The 19,103-nt window shown below is 46.5% G+C and overlaps 1 protein-coding gene across 3 annotated transcripts in view; it reads right to left on the minus strand.

Moving 5' to 3' along the window:
- LOC117517749 (protein turtle homolog B-like) overlaps positions 1-19,103 on the minus strand; it is a 394,390-nt gene that overhangs the window by 175,207 nt on the left and 200,080 nt on the right. For all 3 annotated transcript variants that reach the window (XM_034178899.1, XM_034178897.1, XM_034178898.1), the window contains exon 4: positions 3,381-3,532. In XM_034178899.1, coding sequence (XP_034034790.1) covers positions 3,381-3,532 — 152 coding nt within the window. The remainder of the gene's footprint in view (positions 1-3,380; positions 3,533-19,103) is intronic.

The following is a 19,103-nucleotide window of genomic DNA, read 5'->3' on the forward strand; positions in this document are numbered from 1 at the left end:
AGACATGCTGTGGAGGGGAGCAGAGATCAATCACTAATGATTAAATGCAGAGTGGTGCATACAGAGCAAAAAGAGAAAGAAACAGTGCATCATGGGAACCCCCCAGCAGTCTACGTCTATAGCAGCATAACTAAGGGATGGTTCAGGGTCACCTGATCCAGCCCTAACTATAAGCTTTAGCAAAAAGGAAAGTTTTAAGCCTAATCTTAAAAGTAGAGAGGGTGTCTGTCTCCCTGATCTGAATTGATGATCATCAAAAGACAAAAAAGTATGAACAATGCAGAAAAAATATTTGTATTCAGGCAAAAACAAAACACAATGTAATTACTGAAACAACTGCAGTGGAAACCAGCTCAATGTTAATCAGTTTAACATAAAGAATGAAAAACTACAACCCCTGGCAATAATTATGGAATCACCGGCCTCGGAGGATGTTCATTCAGTTGTTTAATTTTGTAGAAAAAAGCAGATCACAGACATGACACAAAACTAAAGTCATTTCAAATGGCAACTTTCTGGCTTTAAGAAACACTATAAGAAATCAGGAAAAATAATTGTGGCAGTCAGTAACGGTTACTTTTTTAGACCAAGTAGAGGGAAAAAATATGGACTCACTCAATTCTGAGGAATAAATTATGGAATCACCCTGTAAATTTTCATCCCCAAAACTAGCACCTGCATCAAATCAGATCTGCTCGTTAGTCTGCATCTAAAAAGGAGTGATCACACCTTGGAGAGCTGTTGCACCAAGTGGACTGACATGAATCATGGCTCCAACACGAGAGATGTCAATTGAAACAAAGGAGAGGATTATCAAACTCTTAAAAGAGGGTAAATCATCACGCAATGTTGCAAAAGATGTTGGTTGTGTTGTGTGGGCTGCCCGAAGAGGAGGTACTGCTGGGTCACCACCAGTGGGCGCCCTGCCTGTTGTCGGGTTTCAGGCACCAGAGGGCACAGCCGCCTCACAGGAGCTCCCGGTGCGCCGACACTGACAGCTGTCAGTCATCATCATCATCATCATCATGACCACCATAAAAGCCTGGGAGAATCATCAGAACCCTGCCGAGTTATCAGCTTACCACACAGGTAACCTACTCAGCCGTTTTGTGCCGTTCGCACAATTCTTGATACTGATTTTTGCAGTCGTAACCTTTGTATACTCGCAGCTTGGAGCTGGGTTTGTGGAAGTTGGAGGGAGTTGGCGTTTCCACTCCTCACTTCTCTTATCTTTAAGTATACTGTTGGTACTGCACGTTCTCAGTGTTCCTGTTTTCTTGGAGTGGTGGATTTTTTCCCTCAGGAAGGAACTGTGATTTTGCTGACTGTTGCTGGGTGTACACACACCCACCGTAACCTGTTTGTTCTTCCTGCCAGCAGTACCAGATCTGACAGCTGGGAGCAGTGGCCACCTGGGGACTCGGGATTTGGCGGCTTCGGTGTGTTGCAGGTCTCCGTTGGCGGTGGAACCTTGTGGGTCCCGGCTCTTCTCTGGATAAGGCGTCTCCTATCCTCGGGCCTGCCCACACGTCACCTTCTTGTGGAACTTTTGATTGACAGACTAAAGCAGTATTTGACCTGTAGGGACATTTTGCAATATTAAATTGTATTCATTGACATCTCTATTGTCCGTTCATTTACGCCCCCTGTGTGGGTCCGTGTCTTACACTTTCCCAACAGGTTGTTCACAGTCAGCTGTGTCTAAACTCTGGACCAAATACAAACAACATGAGAAGGTTGTTAAAGGCAAACATACTGGTAGACCAAGGAAGACATCAAAGCGTCAAGACAGAAAACTTAAAGCAATATGTCTCAAAAATCGAAAATGCACAACAAAACAAATGAGGAACGAATGGGAGGAAACTGGAGTCAACGTCTGTGACCGAACTGTAAGAAACCACCTAAAGGAAATGGGATTTACATACAGAAAAGCTAAACAAAAGCCATCATTAACACCTAAACAGAAAAAAACAAGGCTACAATGGGCTAAGGAAAAGCAATTGTGGACTGTGGATGACTGGATGAAAGTCATATTCAGTGATGAATCTCGAATCTGCATTGGGCAAGGTGATGATGCTGGAACTTTTGTTTGGTGCCGTTCCAATGAGATTTATAAAGATGACTGCCTGAAGAGAACATGTAAATTTCCACAGTCATTGATGATATGGGGCTGCATGTCAGGTAAAGGCACTGGGGAGATGGCTGTCATTACATCATCAATAAATGCACAAGTTTATGTTGATATTTTGGACACTTTTCTTATCCCATCAATTGAAAGGATGTTTGGGGATGATGAAATCATTTTTCAAGATGATAATGCATCTTGCCATAGAGCAAAAACTGTGAAAACATTCCTTGCAAAAAGACACATAGGGTCAATGTCATGGCCTGTAAATAGTCCGGATCTTAACACAATTGAAAATCTTTGGTGGAAGTTGAAGAAAATGGTCCATGACAAGGCTCCAACCTGCAAAGCTGATCTGGCAACAGCAATCAGAGAAAGTTGGAGCCAGATTGATGAAGAGTACTGTTTGTCACTCATTAAGTCCATGCCTCAGAGACTGCAAGCTGTTATAAAAGCCAGAGGTGGTGCAACAAAATACTAGTGATGTGTTGGAGCGTTCTTTTGTTTTTCATGATTCCATAATTTTTTCCTCAGAATTGAGTGATTCCATATTTATTTCCCTCTGCTTGGTCTAAAAAAGTAACTGTTACTGACTGCCACAATTTTTTTTTTCCTGATTTCTTACAGTGTTTCCTAAAGCTAGAAATTTACCATTTGAAATTACTTTAGTTTTGTGTCATGTCTGTGATCTGCTTTTTTTTCTACAAAATTAAACAACTGAATGAACATCCTCCGAGGCCGGTGATTCCATAAATTTTGCCAGGGGTAGTAGATGCAGAAAACTAACGATGTGCAAACTACAGCTGACCTTTGTTACCATTCTTGCTGTTCTTACCCCATAACTCCATTTCATTCAGTCACAGATAGTCCAAACTATACCTTTTTGGAATCTCTGTGATTAGACAAATAATATGGTAATATTCATCTTTTAATTTTGACCCCTGAGTAATTCTTCAATTGACCCCTACCTGGCTTCCTATTGAAAATTCAAGTGGACAACCTGTCTTTTCAAAATAGAAATGTCTAAGGTGTATTTGTGCCAAATTTGATGCTTGCATCACCATTTGAATGATTTTTTTTTCAGTTATCCACTGCACTACAGAGGGGAAAACAACAACAAAAGTGATCAATTTCAAAAGCCTCAAAGCCTAATATATCTAGCCCCCCCATCAAGAGTGAACAGTCAATGTCAAAGGTAACAGAGTGTCCTTCCTTACAATTAACAAATAAGACAAAGCAGTCATAAGTAAATTACCTTGTACTTGGCACTGCTGACCAGGAGGTTGCCTTCCCGCAGCCAACTGACTGAAGGTCTGGGATTACCGAAGGCCGTGCAGGTTAATGTTATACTGCCACCTTCTTTGGCTTCTGTGTACTGAGGAGGCGTATCTGTGAATGTTGGGGGGGCTGAGATGAAGATGTGGATAAAAACATAAACAACATCCACAAATGTTTAAACAAAATTATACCACTGTCACTATATTATATATGCAGCATAAATTTAATTGGTCCACAATTTTACACAAGGTAAATGAACAGTATATTTACAATTTGTACTGTGAAACTGTAAAACAACCCCCGCCCTGCCCCCGCAAAAAAGCAGCAATTGTTCAAAGCATATACTTTGTGACTGTTCCATATTTATGCATTTTGAGTCATTTTGCAAAATCTTTAACAATGTGCTTTTCCTAAGAACCTGCTAGATTAAGAAAAGGGATAATTGGAGGCAACTGGCACATGTTCCCAAAAAAGAAAAAGACTTAACCTTCATTTTCGCAGTGGCTCAACACCAATTAAGCCCAAACAACTTCTGATTTAATCCTGTTTCTGTCCAGTGATAATTCCTGTGCAAATATTCCCAATCTAATCACTTTAGACCTGACGTTGATCTGTTTACATGTGTAATCCTGTAGGCTTTGAATTGCTAACATGTTATTCTGTCAGCAAACAAAGTCCAGAGTATAGTGCTAATTCCTCCCCCTTTCCCACGCTGCTCAGATAAAAACAGATACTCAGTGGTCAAAAAAGTTCACTATGCAATAGCAGTCACAGACTATAATTTGCAATTTAAGAGCTGTAATTTGTAATTGAGCAATATTAATTTGCAGTTTAACAATTTCAGCTTTGTAAAATACATGTTTCAGCCAGCTGTTGGTATCTGATAAACAACAGTGAACTATGCTCCCTGCAGTCATTTATGTGTACTCATTCAATTAACTGTTCAAATTCATCCAACTTGATGAAATATCAAATGTCTTCACACTTTCTGGGTGTTGTCAAACAACAAACAGCTCCCTAAGGCCATTACTGCTAAATTATCAGTTGACTTGCAAGGAGCAAGAACCATAAATGTTATTTGGCATTATTTGACTTTTTCTGATTTTTAAGTTTAATAATTTTTTGCAAAAAAACAAACATTGTAAAATATGTAATGAAAGATACAAAGCACATATTGAGCAAATGTGCAATGACAATAAACAAGGCAAAGGTGGATCATTTAAACAACAACAAAACCAGCCACAATGTAAATTTAAAAAAAAGGGGGGGGGGGGGTCACCCAGTGACAGGATCTAAAGCAAGCAACCGGGCTTACCACCTTACACTACCCTATACATATTGGCAAGATAGGTGTCCCACTTCAAATGGAAGCTATCCTTCCTATCCAGGAGTTTGAGTTAAATGAGAGGCTCTCTAATGCAGCGACTTTACCATTCTCCCTGTGCCCCAAAGCAACCAGTGGAGCAGAAGGAGATTTCCTGTGTGAAGCGATAAGCTTATACCCGACCATAAGAGCCATCTGAACCCATTCTGCATCATGTGAGGGAAGGGAATCAAGAATAGATGGGTCACACAATGTAAATGGTCTCAGAGATGGGTACATCATGCCTGGTAATTTGTGTGGCACACCGATGGGTTTCCCCACAGAAGTGTTGGATATTAGAACAGCTCCAAATCATGTGGATAAGCGTGTCCTCCTCTGTCTTACATTTCTAGCAGACCGAAGACTGAGTAAGCTTCACTCTATACAATTTTGTTGCTGTACATTAAATCCTGTTTAATATCTTAAATTCCACAAGATGTGTTCTTAGCTCCCTTCAGTTTTTTTCTGTTAACATTTTGCAGAATCCTGACCCACTCAGCATCAGTAAAGTGTGTCTTGAGGTCTGTTTCCCGTGCTAGCTTAAGGGTCAAAGAATGCAGACCTGATGTTCTTGCTGCTGCACTATACTGAGATAAACTCTGTTCTCTATGCATTTCTTTGTATAGTCGCTTTTTTGACACGGCTCCTTGGATTGCATTTGCCGCCTCTGTTGAAAACAAAGGCAGTGAGTTTTACGACGGTCTTCTGACATATGTACTCCTGAGCTGTAGGGGGGGAGCTCTGTAGAAAAGAACGTGATCCCCCACCCCCCCCACAAAAAAACAACAAAACAGCGAATAACTGACCAGAGTTGCATAGTCCCTCTGTAAATCTATAGATGCAGTTATGAATTCAAAATAATAATAATAAACAGCACAATTACAATAGTGTCCTCGTAGGACTTTGTCCTACTCTGGGCCAAGTAAGAGATATTGTAGTCAAAGCTTTTTAAAAAAAGAAACATTTTTAAGATAAAACATTCATACGGAACAAGCAATCCAGTTCAAAACCAGGAAGAGGAACACATTATGCTTTTTACTTTCCACATGAATTATATTCAGGAGATAAATTCATTTTTTTTACACTGTTTCCGCAAAACAACCAACCACCTCTCACAGCAGAAAGCACAAGACGATATTATAGCTGACAGTTACAATGCAATGTGACTACTTTTCTCTGTTATTAGTAAGGGAACAAGAATTTTACTCAAGCAATGTGCTGTGTGGGCCGCTGAAGAGGAGGTACTGCTGGCCCACCACCACAAGATGGCGCCCTGCTTGAAGTGCGGGCTTCAAGCACGAGAGGGCGTTGGAGCGAACGGGAGTGACAGCTGTCACTCATCATCCGTACCAGCTGTCACTCATCCACTACTAAACACCAACACCATAAAGTCCGGACTGCAACTCCACCTCCCCGCCGAGAAATCAGCTACCTTGGAGGTAATTTTCTCTGCTGACTTAAAACATTGAGTAATAATCTGAACTTCTTTGCAGCCATTTTCCTGTGGTGTTTTCCTTATCTGTGGGATTGGCGTTTGGTGTGATCAGCGACGGCTTCGCTTCACACCCCAACCAGATAAGTGATTAGACAGGAGCTGCACGAGTGTGTGATTGGAGGTGGAGGTGCTCCCTCCCAAAAGAACACAGACTGTGGGATTACTGAGTGTGCATACTCACACTCACCTGTGCTGTTTCTATTCTCTGCCAGCAGTACCAGGTCTGACAGCTGAAGACGGTGACCACCTGGGGACCCAGGTCTTGGCGGCTCCAGTGTTCTTCAGGTCCGTTGGCGGTGAGAGCCATGTGGGATCCGGCTCGGTTCTGGACGGGCGTCTCCTATCCTCAAGCCTGCCCACACATCACCCAACGTGTAATTGACTGTAGTCCCAAACTGACTGTTGTCTGTATTCCGTTGTGCACAATTTACAACATTAAATTGTTACTGTTTGGCTTATCCATTGCCCGTTCTTTTACGCCCCCTGTTGTGGGTCCGTGTTCCTACACTTTCACAACACAATGTTTAAAATATTTAAAATATTCTCCTACAACAGTCAGAGCCCAGCTTCCTACGCTAATTGAAGGGTCAGAGGATCCTTGTCTAATCTTTAAGAAGCATTGAATAGCAACTGCAGCCCTATAGCCCTTACCGAGCCTGTCCACGTCAGGGGGAGGGGCAGTAGAAGATCCAAAGGTATGGTATAGCAAATGTCGGAGTTGAAGGAATCTCCAGAACTGATTCTGAGGTAGCTCAAACTGGGCCTGGAGGTCAGCAAATGATGTAAGAGCTCTCCCTTCATGCAGATCTTTTAGTATCAGAATACCCTTGTTCACCCAGGAGTCCCGGCTTGCTGAGGGTCAAATTAATCCAGAATAAAGCATAATCCAGCAAAGGAGAACTTTAAAATGGTCATGCACATTGACGTCATTGCATGACCATGGAGCTAACAGAGCTGCAGAAGCATAAACCAGGCTTGAGGATTTTAAGGTACACTCCGTAATGGGCATAGAAAGAAAAGAGTGACTTGACCAAATGTAATCTTTTTAATGGACATAATGCGCACTGCCTTTATTTGTTCAGAGCAATTTTTGTCCGGGTGTCCCAGACCGAACGGCTCCCCCTAAAAATTGGTCCGCTCTGCCTCTACTGTGCATGCATCATTTCAGAACTCAGCAGCTCATCTGAGATGGACTCTCTTCACCCAGAGTGATTAAACGGATTCATGGGGTTATTAACCATCAAGATGACAAGGTAAAACCTCTTAAATCATTCTAAAGTCAGTTTTAAGCAGAAACAAGGTCATTTTAAGCTTAAACAAGGTGATAATCATGACGCTTTGAAATGACAGAGGCACAGTGAATGCAGAAGCTAGCAGCTCATGTAACTGCAGCGCTCTGATCGCTTCCTCCATCTTTTATAATGAAATAATGCTGAATTTATGTGGAAATGATTGTTGTACAAAAGCTTCAGATATCTGTCGCTAAGACAGATGATGACTGGAGTGCAGTTTGGAGCAGAAACAAGGTGTTAATTCGTGAACCGCGTCATCGGGGGACTGGTTTTTAGGGGACCGTTCGGTCTGCGACACTGGCACCTAAGTATCGTCATACATACTATACTGGGAGATAAGTGTATAATCCCAGGCCTAGTTTATACATAAACTGGTGTCTGATTATACACGTCAGAGCACCCAGGGCACTCCATGTGAAATTCTGCCTGAAGAGGGGGTGGGCCAATGCACAAGCATGTATGTTGAACTACCCATTTTGATAACGAGGTGATAATCGGTGAACTGCGGCTGATGACGCATGCGCACTGAAGGCAGGGAGGACCAATTTTTGGGGGGGGAACCGTTCGGTCTGCAACACGGGTCATTAAAGGGGAACAGAAACGTTTTTTGAGAATTTGTTTGTGCATTCCTTGGCAAAAATTGTTATTCATACACTTGCAGAATGTTTGAGCGCAGTGTCGATATTATTTGAATCAAATTTGCCGCTAAATTGACATGTAAATTGCCACTGGCTGAAGACAATGGAGGGAACTTCCGGTTGACGTCACTGGTTGGGGTCTCCTCTGCTGGGGATGATGCCTCGTTGCACAAACACAAACAGAAGGCAAGCAATTCGGGTGTTTATTGTCTCGCCCCCAGGCTGTTGTTTGTGCCACACCTGCTGGTTTCCTGCTGTGGACATGCCTGGACACACAGATGTATGGAAAAACTCAGAAGATGCTATTTTCAGGCGATAATGAACTATTTACTGGGCCACTAATGGACAAGTGGACATTTTCATGTGCATGATGTGTGCGTGAGGACTTCTTTTTGCTGTGGACTAATTTGGATATCTTTACACTGGGGTGAGCGGAATTTTTTTTTCTTCATCTTTTGCTTTGTGTTTTTCAATGAGCCCTGGAAGTGCCATCGCAAAATGTTTTGCATGTGGAGAGAATATGTGCACTTTTTATTATATTGTGCGCTCATTTTATTATATTGTCCACATGTTTTATTATATTGTGAACTCATTTTATCATATTGTGAACACGTTTTATTATATTGTTCGCACATTTTAAGCATTGTTTGAGTAAAACAAGGGCACAATCTACTTAAACATGGCCACAATTTGTAAAACGTGCACTCAGTATTGTCTTGACAGATAAATGTTGGCTATTAGTCAACAAACCAGGAGACAGTGTAATACACTTCCCCATTAGAAACCGATCTGCTCAGGGCATATCATGATTTGGCCATGGCGCACAAGGACATATAGAGAACTCTAGTTACCCAGCATGGCATCATCTGGAGTTTAAGCACATTAAAAAGGATGCTGAGGGCGAAGCGTCTCCCCCGTCATGAGTATGATGATTTACAACCCCAAATCCAATGAAATTGGGACGTTGTGTTAAATGTAAATAAAAACAGAATACAATGATTTGCAAACCCTCGTCAACCTATATTCAGTTGAATACACCACAAAGACAAGATATTTAATGTTCAAACTGATAAACTTTATTGTTTTTGTGCAAATATTTTCTCATTTTGAAATGGATGCCTGCAACACGTTTCAAAAAAGCTGGGACAGTGGTATGTTTACCACTGTGTTACATCACCTTTCCTTCTAACAACACTCAATAAGTGTTTGGGAACTGAGGACACTAACTGTTGAAGCTTTCTTTGTAGGTAGAATTCTTTCCCATTCTTGCTTGATGTATGACTTCAGTTTTTCAACAGTCCAGGGTCTCCGTTGTCATATTTTGCGCTTCATAATGCGCCACACATTTTCAATGGGCGACAGGTCTGGACTGCAGGCAGGCCAGTCTAGTACCCACACTCTTTTACTATGAAGCCATGCTATTGTAACACGTGCAGAATGTGGCTCAGCATTGTCTTGCTGAAATAAGCAGGGACGTCCCTGAAAAAGACGTTGCTTGGATGGCAGCATGTGTTGCTCCAAAACCTAGATGTACCTTTCAGCATTGATGGTGCCATCACAGATGTGTAAGATGCCCATGCCATGGGCACTAACACACCCCCATACCATCACAGATGCTGGCTTTTTAACTTTGCACTGGTAACAATCTGGATGGTTATTTTCCTCTTTTGTCCGGAGGACACGACATCCATGATTTCCAAAAACAATTTGAAACGTGGACTCATCAGACCACAGCACACTTTTCCACTTTGCGTCTGTCCATTTCAAATGAGTTCAGGCCCAGAGAAGGCGGCAGTGTTTCTTGATGTTGATGTTGTATGGCTTTCGCTTTGCATGGTAAAGTTTTAACTTGCACTTGTAGATGTAGCGACAAACTGTGTTAACTGACAGTGGTTTTCTGAAGCGTTCCTGAGCCCACGCGGTAAGATCCTTTACACAATGATGTTGGTTTTTAATGCAGTGCCACTTGAGAGATCGAAGGTCACGGACATTCAATGTTGGTTTTCGGCCTTTCCACTTATGCGTCAAACGTTCTCCAGATTCTCTGAATCTTCTGACTATATTATGGACTGTAGATGATGGGATCCCTAAATTCCTTGCAACTGAACGTTGAGAAACATTGTTTTTAAACTGTTGGACTATTTTTTCCTGCAGTTGTTCACAAAGTTTTGATCCTCAGCCCATATTTGCTTGTGAATGGCTGAGCCTTTTGGGGATGCTCCTTTTATACCCAATCATGACACTCACCTGTTTCCAATTAGGTGTTCTTTGAGCATTCATCAACTTTCCCAGTCTTTTGTTGCACCGTCCCAACTTTTTTGAAACGTGTTTCAGGCATCCATTATAGAATGAGCAAATATTTGCACAAAAACAACAAAGTTTATCAGTTTTAACATTAAATATCTTGTCTTTGTGGTGTATTCAATTGAATATAGGCTGAAGAGGATTTGCAAATCATTGTATTCTGCTTTTATTTACATTTTATACAACGTCCCAACTTCACTGGAATTGGGGTTGTAGGTCATATTATGGAGTTCAGGAAACGGCCAGGAAAATGTGAAATGGAAATGGATTTTGTCCATTTTTATACATATAATGGATTTTGGCAGTTTTATACATATAACGGATTTCAATTACAACAGACAAAATTGGCTGGTCCACCTGAATCTGCAGATTTACTGTAGATTGTTATGGCTGTGTAACAAATACAAGGCATCATCAGAATACAGCATAATCTTGTGGGTGCTTCCGTGAATTTGAAGGCCAGGGAAATTTGGATCCTTGCAAATAGAGGCTGCTAATGGTTCCAATGCCAGGGCAAAAAGCAAGGGGCTTAAAGGGAAGCCCTGATGTGTGCCCCTATAGAGATTAAAAGGCTGTAATATAACACAGTTTGTTGTTACAGAGTCTTATAATTTGACATATTTTAAGATTATCTGCAGTTGTTGCCCGAGAGATTGTGGGTCTTCTCCTGAAATTACTAATATGCATGAAGGATAACTGTCTGTATTGGAAACAACAGCATACAGCACACATACAGTTGATATAATAATGTAATACAGTGGTCCCTCGCTATATCGCGGTTCACCTTTCTCGGTCTCGCGGTTTCGCAGATTTTTTTTAGTGCAATTTTGCATGCTTCTTTTTTTAACTGTCTGCTGTGTTTAGTTGCAGCCAAAATCTGGCAACAGGTCCAGAGACTACATTCGCTGTTTTGATGCACAGCGCTCCAGCAGTGAAGAAAAAGGATGCACATTGTGTTCTGCGTGTGTCTGTTTATAAGACTCTTCTCACTCAGAAGAAAAAAAGAGCGTCAACAACTACCCATAACTTGTTGTGAAAGTGTAGGTACACGGACCCACAACAGGGGGCGCAATGAACGGACAATAGAGAAAGGTGAATAACAAGTTTTACTGTTGTGAACAGGGCACAACCAATACAACAATTAATACTTTAGAGTTGTAAGTCGAAATCTGCTGGTGTTGTGTGGGCAGGCTCGAAGGTAGGAGACGTCCGTCCCAGTCGAACCGGAACCACCCAGATTTCCTCTGCCACCGAAAACCAGGAGTACTGGAACCGCCAAGTCCCGAATTCCCAGGTGGCCACTGCCTTCGCTCGTCGGATCCGGTACTGCTGGCGGGAAAGAGCACAAACACACAGGTATGGATGCGACAGCACCCAGTAGACGGAGAGGGGAGAAGCCGCCTCCACCTCTTGTAATAATGAAGCAGGAAGGTGAGTACTTATCCAAGCAAGGTGCTTTCTGTAATCAGCTGTCCTGAAATGGTTTAGCAAGGTTTATCAGAGTCCTCAATATATATACTAGCAAAGAAGGTTACCTTAATCTCAAGGCGATATCTCGGCACTGAGGTGGAGACGCTGTCCTGCTGATATACTCCGTCCTGAGTGCAGTCAGCTGTGTCTAGTAATGGGTGACAGCTGTCATCCTGACAGCCTTCGTCGGCGGCAGCGCCCTCTGGTGCCTGGAGCCCGCACTCCAGGCAGGGCGCCCTCTGGTGGTGGTGGGCCAGCAGTACCTCCTCTTCAGCGGCCCACACAACAGGACCCCCCCCTCAACGGGCGCCTCCTGGCGCACGGCCGGGCTTGTCCGGATGGCGTCGGTAGAAGTCGACCAGGAGGGCCGGGTCCAGGATGAAGCCCTTCTTCACCCAGGAGCGCTCCTCGGGGCCGTACCCCTCCCAGTCCACCAGGTACTGAAAACCCCGGCCCATTCGACGGACATCGAGGAGCCGGCGCACGGTCCAAGCCGGTTCCCCGTCGATGATCCGGGCAGGAGGTGGTGCCGGACCCGGGGTGCAGAGGGGTGAGGTGTGATGGGGCTTTATCCGGGAGACGTGGAATACTGGGTGTATCCGCAGTGAGGCCGGAAGCTGAAGCCTCACTGCGGCGGGATTGATGACTTTGACAACCTTGAAGGGACCGATGTACCGTTCTTGGAGCTTGGGGGAGTCCACTTGAAGGGGAATGTCCTTGGTGGACAACCACACTGCCTGCCCAGGACGGTACGTGGGGGCCGGGGCCCGCCGCCGGTCTGCATGTTTCTTCGCCCTCGTCCGGGCCTTCAACAAAGCAGAGCGGGCAGCACGCCACACCCGACGGCACTTCCGTAGGTGGGCCTGGACCGAGGGCACACCGACCTCTCCCTCGACCACCGGAAACAAGGGGGGCTGATACCCCAAGCACACCTCAAACGGGGAGAGGCCGGTGGCTGATGACACTTGGCTGTTGTGGGCGTACTCGATCCAGGCCAGGTGGGTACTCCAGGCCGTCGGGTGCGCGGCTGTCACACAGCGTAGTGTCTGCTCCAGTTCTTGGTTGGCCCGCTCTGCTTGCCCGTTGGTCTGGGGGTGGTACCCGGACGAAAGGCTGACCGAGGCCCCCAGTTCCCGGCAGAAGCTCCTCCAGACATGTGAGGTGAACTGGGGACCGCGATCGGAGACGATGTCTGATGGTATGCCATGCAGACGGACGACGTGGTGGACCAGGAGGTCCGCTGTCTCCTGGGCCGTAGGGAGCTTCGGGAGGGCCACGAAGTGGGCCGCCTTGGAGAAACGGTCCACTATCGTGAAGACGACGGTGTTTCCCTGGGACGGCGGGAGACCCGTGACGAAGTCCAGGCCGATATGGGACCAGGGGCGATGAGGCACGGGCAGTGGCTGTAGCTGCCCTGAGGTCTTCTGATGATTGGCCTTGCCCCTGGCACAGGTGGTACAAGCCTGGACGTAGTCCCGGACGTCGGTCTCCAGGGATGCCCACCAGAAGCGTTGCCGGACGACTGCCACGGTCCTTCGCACCCCTGGGTGACAGGAGAGCTTAGAACCGTGACAGAAGTCTAGGACTGCGGCCCTGGCCTCTGGTGGGACGTATAGTTTGTTCTTTGGTCCGTCTCCGGGGTCCGGGACACGGGTCAGGGCCTCCCGGACGGTCTTCTCCACGTCCCAGGTGAGGGCGGCCACGATAGCGGACTCCGGGATGATGGGATCCGGGGGATCCGACGGTTCCGTTCTGACCTCCTCTTCGTGCACCCGGGACAATGCATCCGATCGCTGGTTCTTGGTCCCGGGGCGGTAGGTAATCCGGAAGTCAAAACGGCCAAAGAACAATGACCAGCGGGCTTGCCTGGGGTTCAGACGCTTAGCGGTCCTGATGTACTCCAGGTTCCGATGGTCAGTGAAAACCGTGAATGGCACGGCTGTTCCCTCCAACAGATGTCTCCACTCTTCGAGGGCCTCTTTCACAGCAAGGAGTTCCCGATTGCCGACGTCATAATTCCGTTCAGCGGGGGTCAACCTGCGAGAAAAATAGGCACACGGGTGAAGGACCTTATCGGTCTTCCCGCTCTGGGAGAGCACCGCTCCTATCCCTGAGTCCGAGGCATCCACTTCAACCACTAACTGGCGGCTAGGATCGGGCTGCACCAGAACTGGTGCAGACGAGAAGCGCCGTTTCAACTCCTTGAACGCGGCCTCGCACCGGTCCGACCAGGTGAAGGGAACTTTTGGAGAGGTCAGGGCTGTCAGGGGGCTAACTACCTGACTGTAGCCCTTGATGAACCTCCTGTAGAAATTAGCGAAGCCGAGGAACTGTTGCAGCTTCCTACGGCTAGTGGGTTGGGGCCAATCTCTCACCGCCGCAACCTTGGCCGGATCCGGGGCGACGGAGTTAGAGGAGATGATAAACCCCAGGAAGGACAAAGAAGTGCGGTGGAACTCACACTTCTCGCCCTTCACAAACAGACGGTTCTCCAACAACCGCTGCAGGACCTGACGGACATGCCGGACATGAGTCTCAGGATCCGGGGAAAAGATGAGTATATCGTCTAGATACACGAAGACAAACCGGTGCAGGAAGTCCCGCAAGACATCGTTTACCAACGCTTGGAAGGTCGCGGGAGCATTAGTGAGACCGAACGGCATGACCAGGTACTCAAAATGACCTAAGGGGGTGTTGAATGCCGTCTTCCACTCGTCTCCCTTCCGAATCCGAACCAAATGATACGCATTCCTAAGATCCAGCTTGGTGAACATCTTGGCTCCATGCAGGGGGGTGAACACCGAATCTAACAAGGGCAACGGGTATCGATTGCGAACCGTGATCTCGTTCAACCCCCTATAATCAATGCATGGACGAAGCCCGCCATCCTTTTTACCCACAAAAAAGAAACCTGCGCCCATCGGTGAGGTGGAATTCCGGATCAACCCAGCAGCTAAAGAGTCCCGGATGTAGGTCTCCATGGATTCGCGTTCCGGCCGTGAGAGGTTGTACAGCCTACTGGACGGAAACTCACTGCCTGGAACCAAATCAATGGCACAATCATACGGGCGGTGGGGAGGTAGCGTGAGGGCCAGATCCTTGCTGAACACGTCAGCGAGGTCATGGTACTCCGCTGGCACCGCCTTCAGATTGGGGCGGGACTCGGACCTCCTCCTTAGCTTGGGAGCCAGGAGGAACCGAGGAACCGAGACACTCCCGATGGCAGGTTTCGCTCCACTGTACCACTACCCCGGACGGCCAATCAATCCGGGGATTGTGCTTCAGCATCCATGGAAACCCTAAAACCACACGGGAGGTGGCCTGAGTCACGAAGAACTCGATCACCTCCCGGTGGTTACCTGACACCACCAGAGTTACTGGAGGTGTCTTGTGCGTGATTGGTGGGAGTAGGGAGCCATCTAGTGCCCGAACCTGCACAGGCGAGGTAAGAGCCACCAGAGGGAGCCCTATCTCCCTGGCCCATCTGCTGTCAAGCAGATTCCCCTCAGAGCCCGTGTCCACCAGTGCTGGGGCTTTCAGGGTTGAATCCTCATATAGGATCGTGACTGGGAGTCGTGTAGCAATGTGGGTGTGTCCCACGTGCATGTTTTGGCCCACCCCTGGCCCAGTCTCTAGGGGCGGGCGTCGGTGTTTTAACCGCTCGGGGCAATCGTTTGCCATATGCTCACTCGAGCCACAAACATAACAAGCTCCGTGGGCCCGCCTCCTTTGTGCTTCAGGTGCCCTAAATGTTGCCCTGCTCGTGTCCATAGCTTCGTCAGCAGGGGGAGCCGTAAGCGCACGGAGCGCCGGAACAGAGGAGCGTGGGGACGGCGGAACTCGATCGGACCCGGAAGGGAGAGGGACGACCCGTGCCTGGCCACGCCCTTCGCCTCGCTCCCGGCGACGTTCCTCTAACCGGTTGTCAAGCCGTATGACCAGATCAATGAGCCCGTCTAAATCCCGCGGTTCGTCTTTAGCCACCAGGTGCTCTTTTAGGACCAGAGACAATCCATTTACAAAGGCAGCGCGGAGGGCAGTGCTATTCCAGCCGGATCTCGCTGCCGCGATGCGGAAGGCGACTGCATAGGCAGCTGCGCTCCGACGTCCCTGTCGTATGGACAGTAATGCGGTTGAAGCGGACTCTCCTCTGTTGGGATGATCGAACACCGTTCTGAGCTCCCGTACAAACCCGTCGTATGACTGAAGGAGCCGTGAGCTCTGTTCCCAGAGCGCTGTAGCCCAAGCGCGTGCCTCCCCGCGAAGCAGGTTGATTACATAAGCTACCCTGCTAGCATCAGCTGCGTACATCACGGGACGCTGAGCGAAGACGAGCGAACATTGCATAAGGAAGTCCGCGCACGTCTCCACACAGCCGTCGTACGGTTCTGGAGGGCTTATGTATGCTTCAGGGGACGGAGGAAGGGGCCGTTGAACAACCAGTGGAACGTCATTCTCACACGCAGGGTCCTCGGGAGGGAGAGCCGCAGCGGCGCCCGGAGGGCGCGCTTCCATTTGTGCGGCGAGAGCCTCCACCCTGCGGTTTAGGAGAACGTGCTGCTCGGTCATAAAATCGATCCGAGTGGTGAAAGCGGTGAGGATCCGCTGCAACTCACCGATTACCCCTCCCGAAGCCGCCGCTGCGCCCTGTTCTTCCATTGGCCGTTCAACAGCCGGTTGACGCCCCTCGGGATCCATGACGCTGGCCGAGATATCCTGTTGTGAAAGTGTAGGTACACGGACCCACAACAGGGGGCGCAATGAACGGACAATAGAGAAAGGTGAATAACAAGTTTTACTGTTGTGAACAGGGCACAACCAATACAACAATTAATACTTTAGAGTTGTAAGTCGAAATCTGCTGGTGTTGTGTGGGCAGGCTCGAAGGTAGGAGACGTCCGTCCCAGTCGAACCGGAACCACCCAGATTTCCTCTGCCACCGAAAACCAGGAGTACTGGAACCGCCAAGTCCCGAATTCCCAGGTGGCCACTGCCTTCGCTCGTCGGATCCGGTACTGCTGGCGGGAAAGAGCACAAACACACAGGTATGGATGCGACAGCACCCAGTAGACGGAGAGGGGAGAAGCCGCCTCCACCTCTTGTAATAATGAAGCAGGAAGGTGAGTACTTATCCAAGCAAGGTGCTTTCTGTAATCAGCTGTCCTGAAATGGTTTAGCAAGGTTTATCAGAGTCCTCAATATATATACTAGCAAAGAAGGTTACCTTAATCTCAAGGCGATATCTCGGCACTGAGGTGGAGACGCTGTCCTGCTGATATACTCCGTCCTGAGTGCAGTCAGCTGTGTCTAGTAATGGGTGACAGCTGTCATCCTGACAGCCTTCGTCGGCGGCAGCGCCCTCTGGTGCCTGGAGCCCGCACTCCAGGCAGGGCGCCCTCTGGTGGTGGTGGGCCAGCAGTACCTCCTCTTCAGCGGCCCACACAACATAACTGTGTACTTCACTCAGAAAAGATACCTGCAGCGAGGTGGAAAAACACGCTGCGGAGCGGCGCCACGACGAAGAGGCGCAATCAGAGGAATACTGGTCAGTTACTATTAATAATTTATGTGCCCAACCCCGTAGGTTGATCGTTAAAATTAAATTTGTTAGTTGTAAAAGCCATCATAATTATTTATAGGAAAATGTTCTATTTTTATTTCTCAAACAAATGTTTGGACCTGAAAACAGGTTTTGATCTTTGGTTTCATTCTATAATACTGAACTTATTTTTCTACTAAGGTTTGAACTTTGAGAGTGTTTACACAGGAGAGAAAAGTGAGAAAATGTGTGTAGTGAGGGGTTTTACAGCCTTAAAACATCTATAATAATTGTAAAAAAATAACGCTGACTACTTCGCGGAATTCACCTATCACGGGCTATTTTTAGAACGTAACTCCCGCGATAAATGAGGGACCAATGTATTGATCTATTAAACCAAACAGTGTAGCTCATTATCAGACTCAACATTTTTTGTATGTAAAAACAACACTTTATAGTATTCACCAAGTCTGAAACCGCATAAGGGTGGTGATTAATACGGTAATAATCATTAATCATTTTGAACGGTAAGCGCCCCTGGGCTATACGTACTGCAAACACCCATGGACACACACACACACACACACACACACTAACCCTATTCTACACTCACCCTACTCAGTTTATATTCTATTCTATTCTAGCCAATTAGAATACAGCCAGGATCAACTACAGCACTTTCTCATTGCCTCGACCTTTAACTAGCTCTCTGTGGCTTTCCGTGTTCAATGGATGGCACATCATTCACACAGAGCAAACAAGCACAGCTGCACATAAAACAGCTGGACATGATGGCCATCTCAGGTTCACTTGCTTGGTTCGTTAAAAACAAACCAAAAAAAAAAAAAAAAAAAACAAATCCAGATGATAACTGGACTGTTGCAAATATGCCTTGATCACTGGTCAGTCAAATGCAGCCAAGGTGAGTGAAACGGCTGTTTCTTCCCTTTTTAGTGTACACAGAAAACCAGTGAGAGCATGCCAGTCCTGTGGCACCACCACCAAAACCTGTGGCACTGAGGTGCAGTTGTCATTAGATGGTGTGAGAGCCATAAACGCTTGAGCATGAGGACAGTGCAGAAACCAACCATGTGTGTAGCTGTGTGAAGCACCCACCAGACTTTATCCTACAAACTGTGTACTGCACAGTACTACAAAATATATTTCAGGGCATATCAAAAGGTTTTTCATGGTTTCCTATTCAGTGCACCATGAAAATCAATCTGAAAAGACTTGAATCTTGCTTGAGGAAAGCAAAGTCACCTTTACCTTTTGTCAGAGTTATGCTATCATGTGCACTGCAGTTGTGAACACAGACTATTTTTGTAACTCTCTGCAAAAGGTGCATTCAAGGACAGTTTATCTTCCAAGAATTGATATTCAGTTACTAAAGCACAACAGTGACAAGGTACTAAATAAAATCTAAAAAGCAGAAAAAAAAAAAAAACCAACTTGCATGAATGAAAAAAATGAAGGCAAAAAAGTCATTTGGCACACAGCAATTAAGATTTGTAAATTTCACTCATCAGAGCATTACATAATACATAGCACCAAAAGAAACTTTTAAACAAGAGTTCCTCCACATACGAAAGAGAGAAT

Source organism: Thalassophryne amazonica, chromosome 9, assembly GCF_902500255.1.
Source record: "Thalassophryne amazonica chromosome 9, fThaAma1.1, whole genome shotgun sequence".
Taxonomy (NCBI): Eukaryota; Metazoa; Chordata; class Actinopteri; order Batrachoidiformes; family Batrachoididae; genus Thalassophryne; species Thalassophryne amazonica.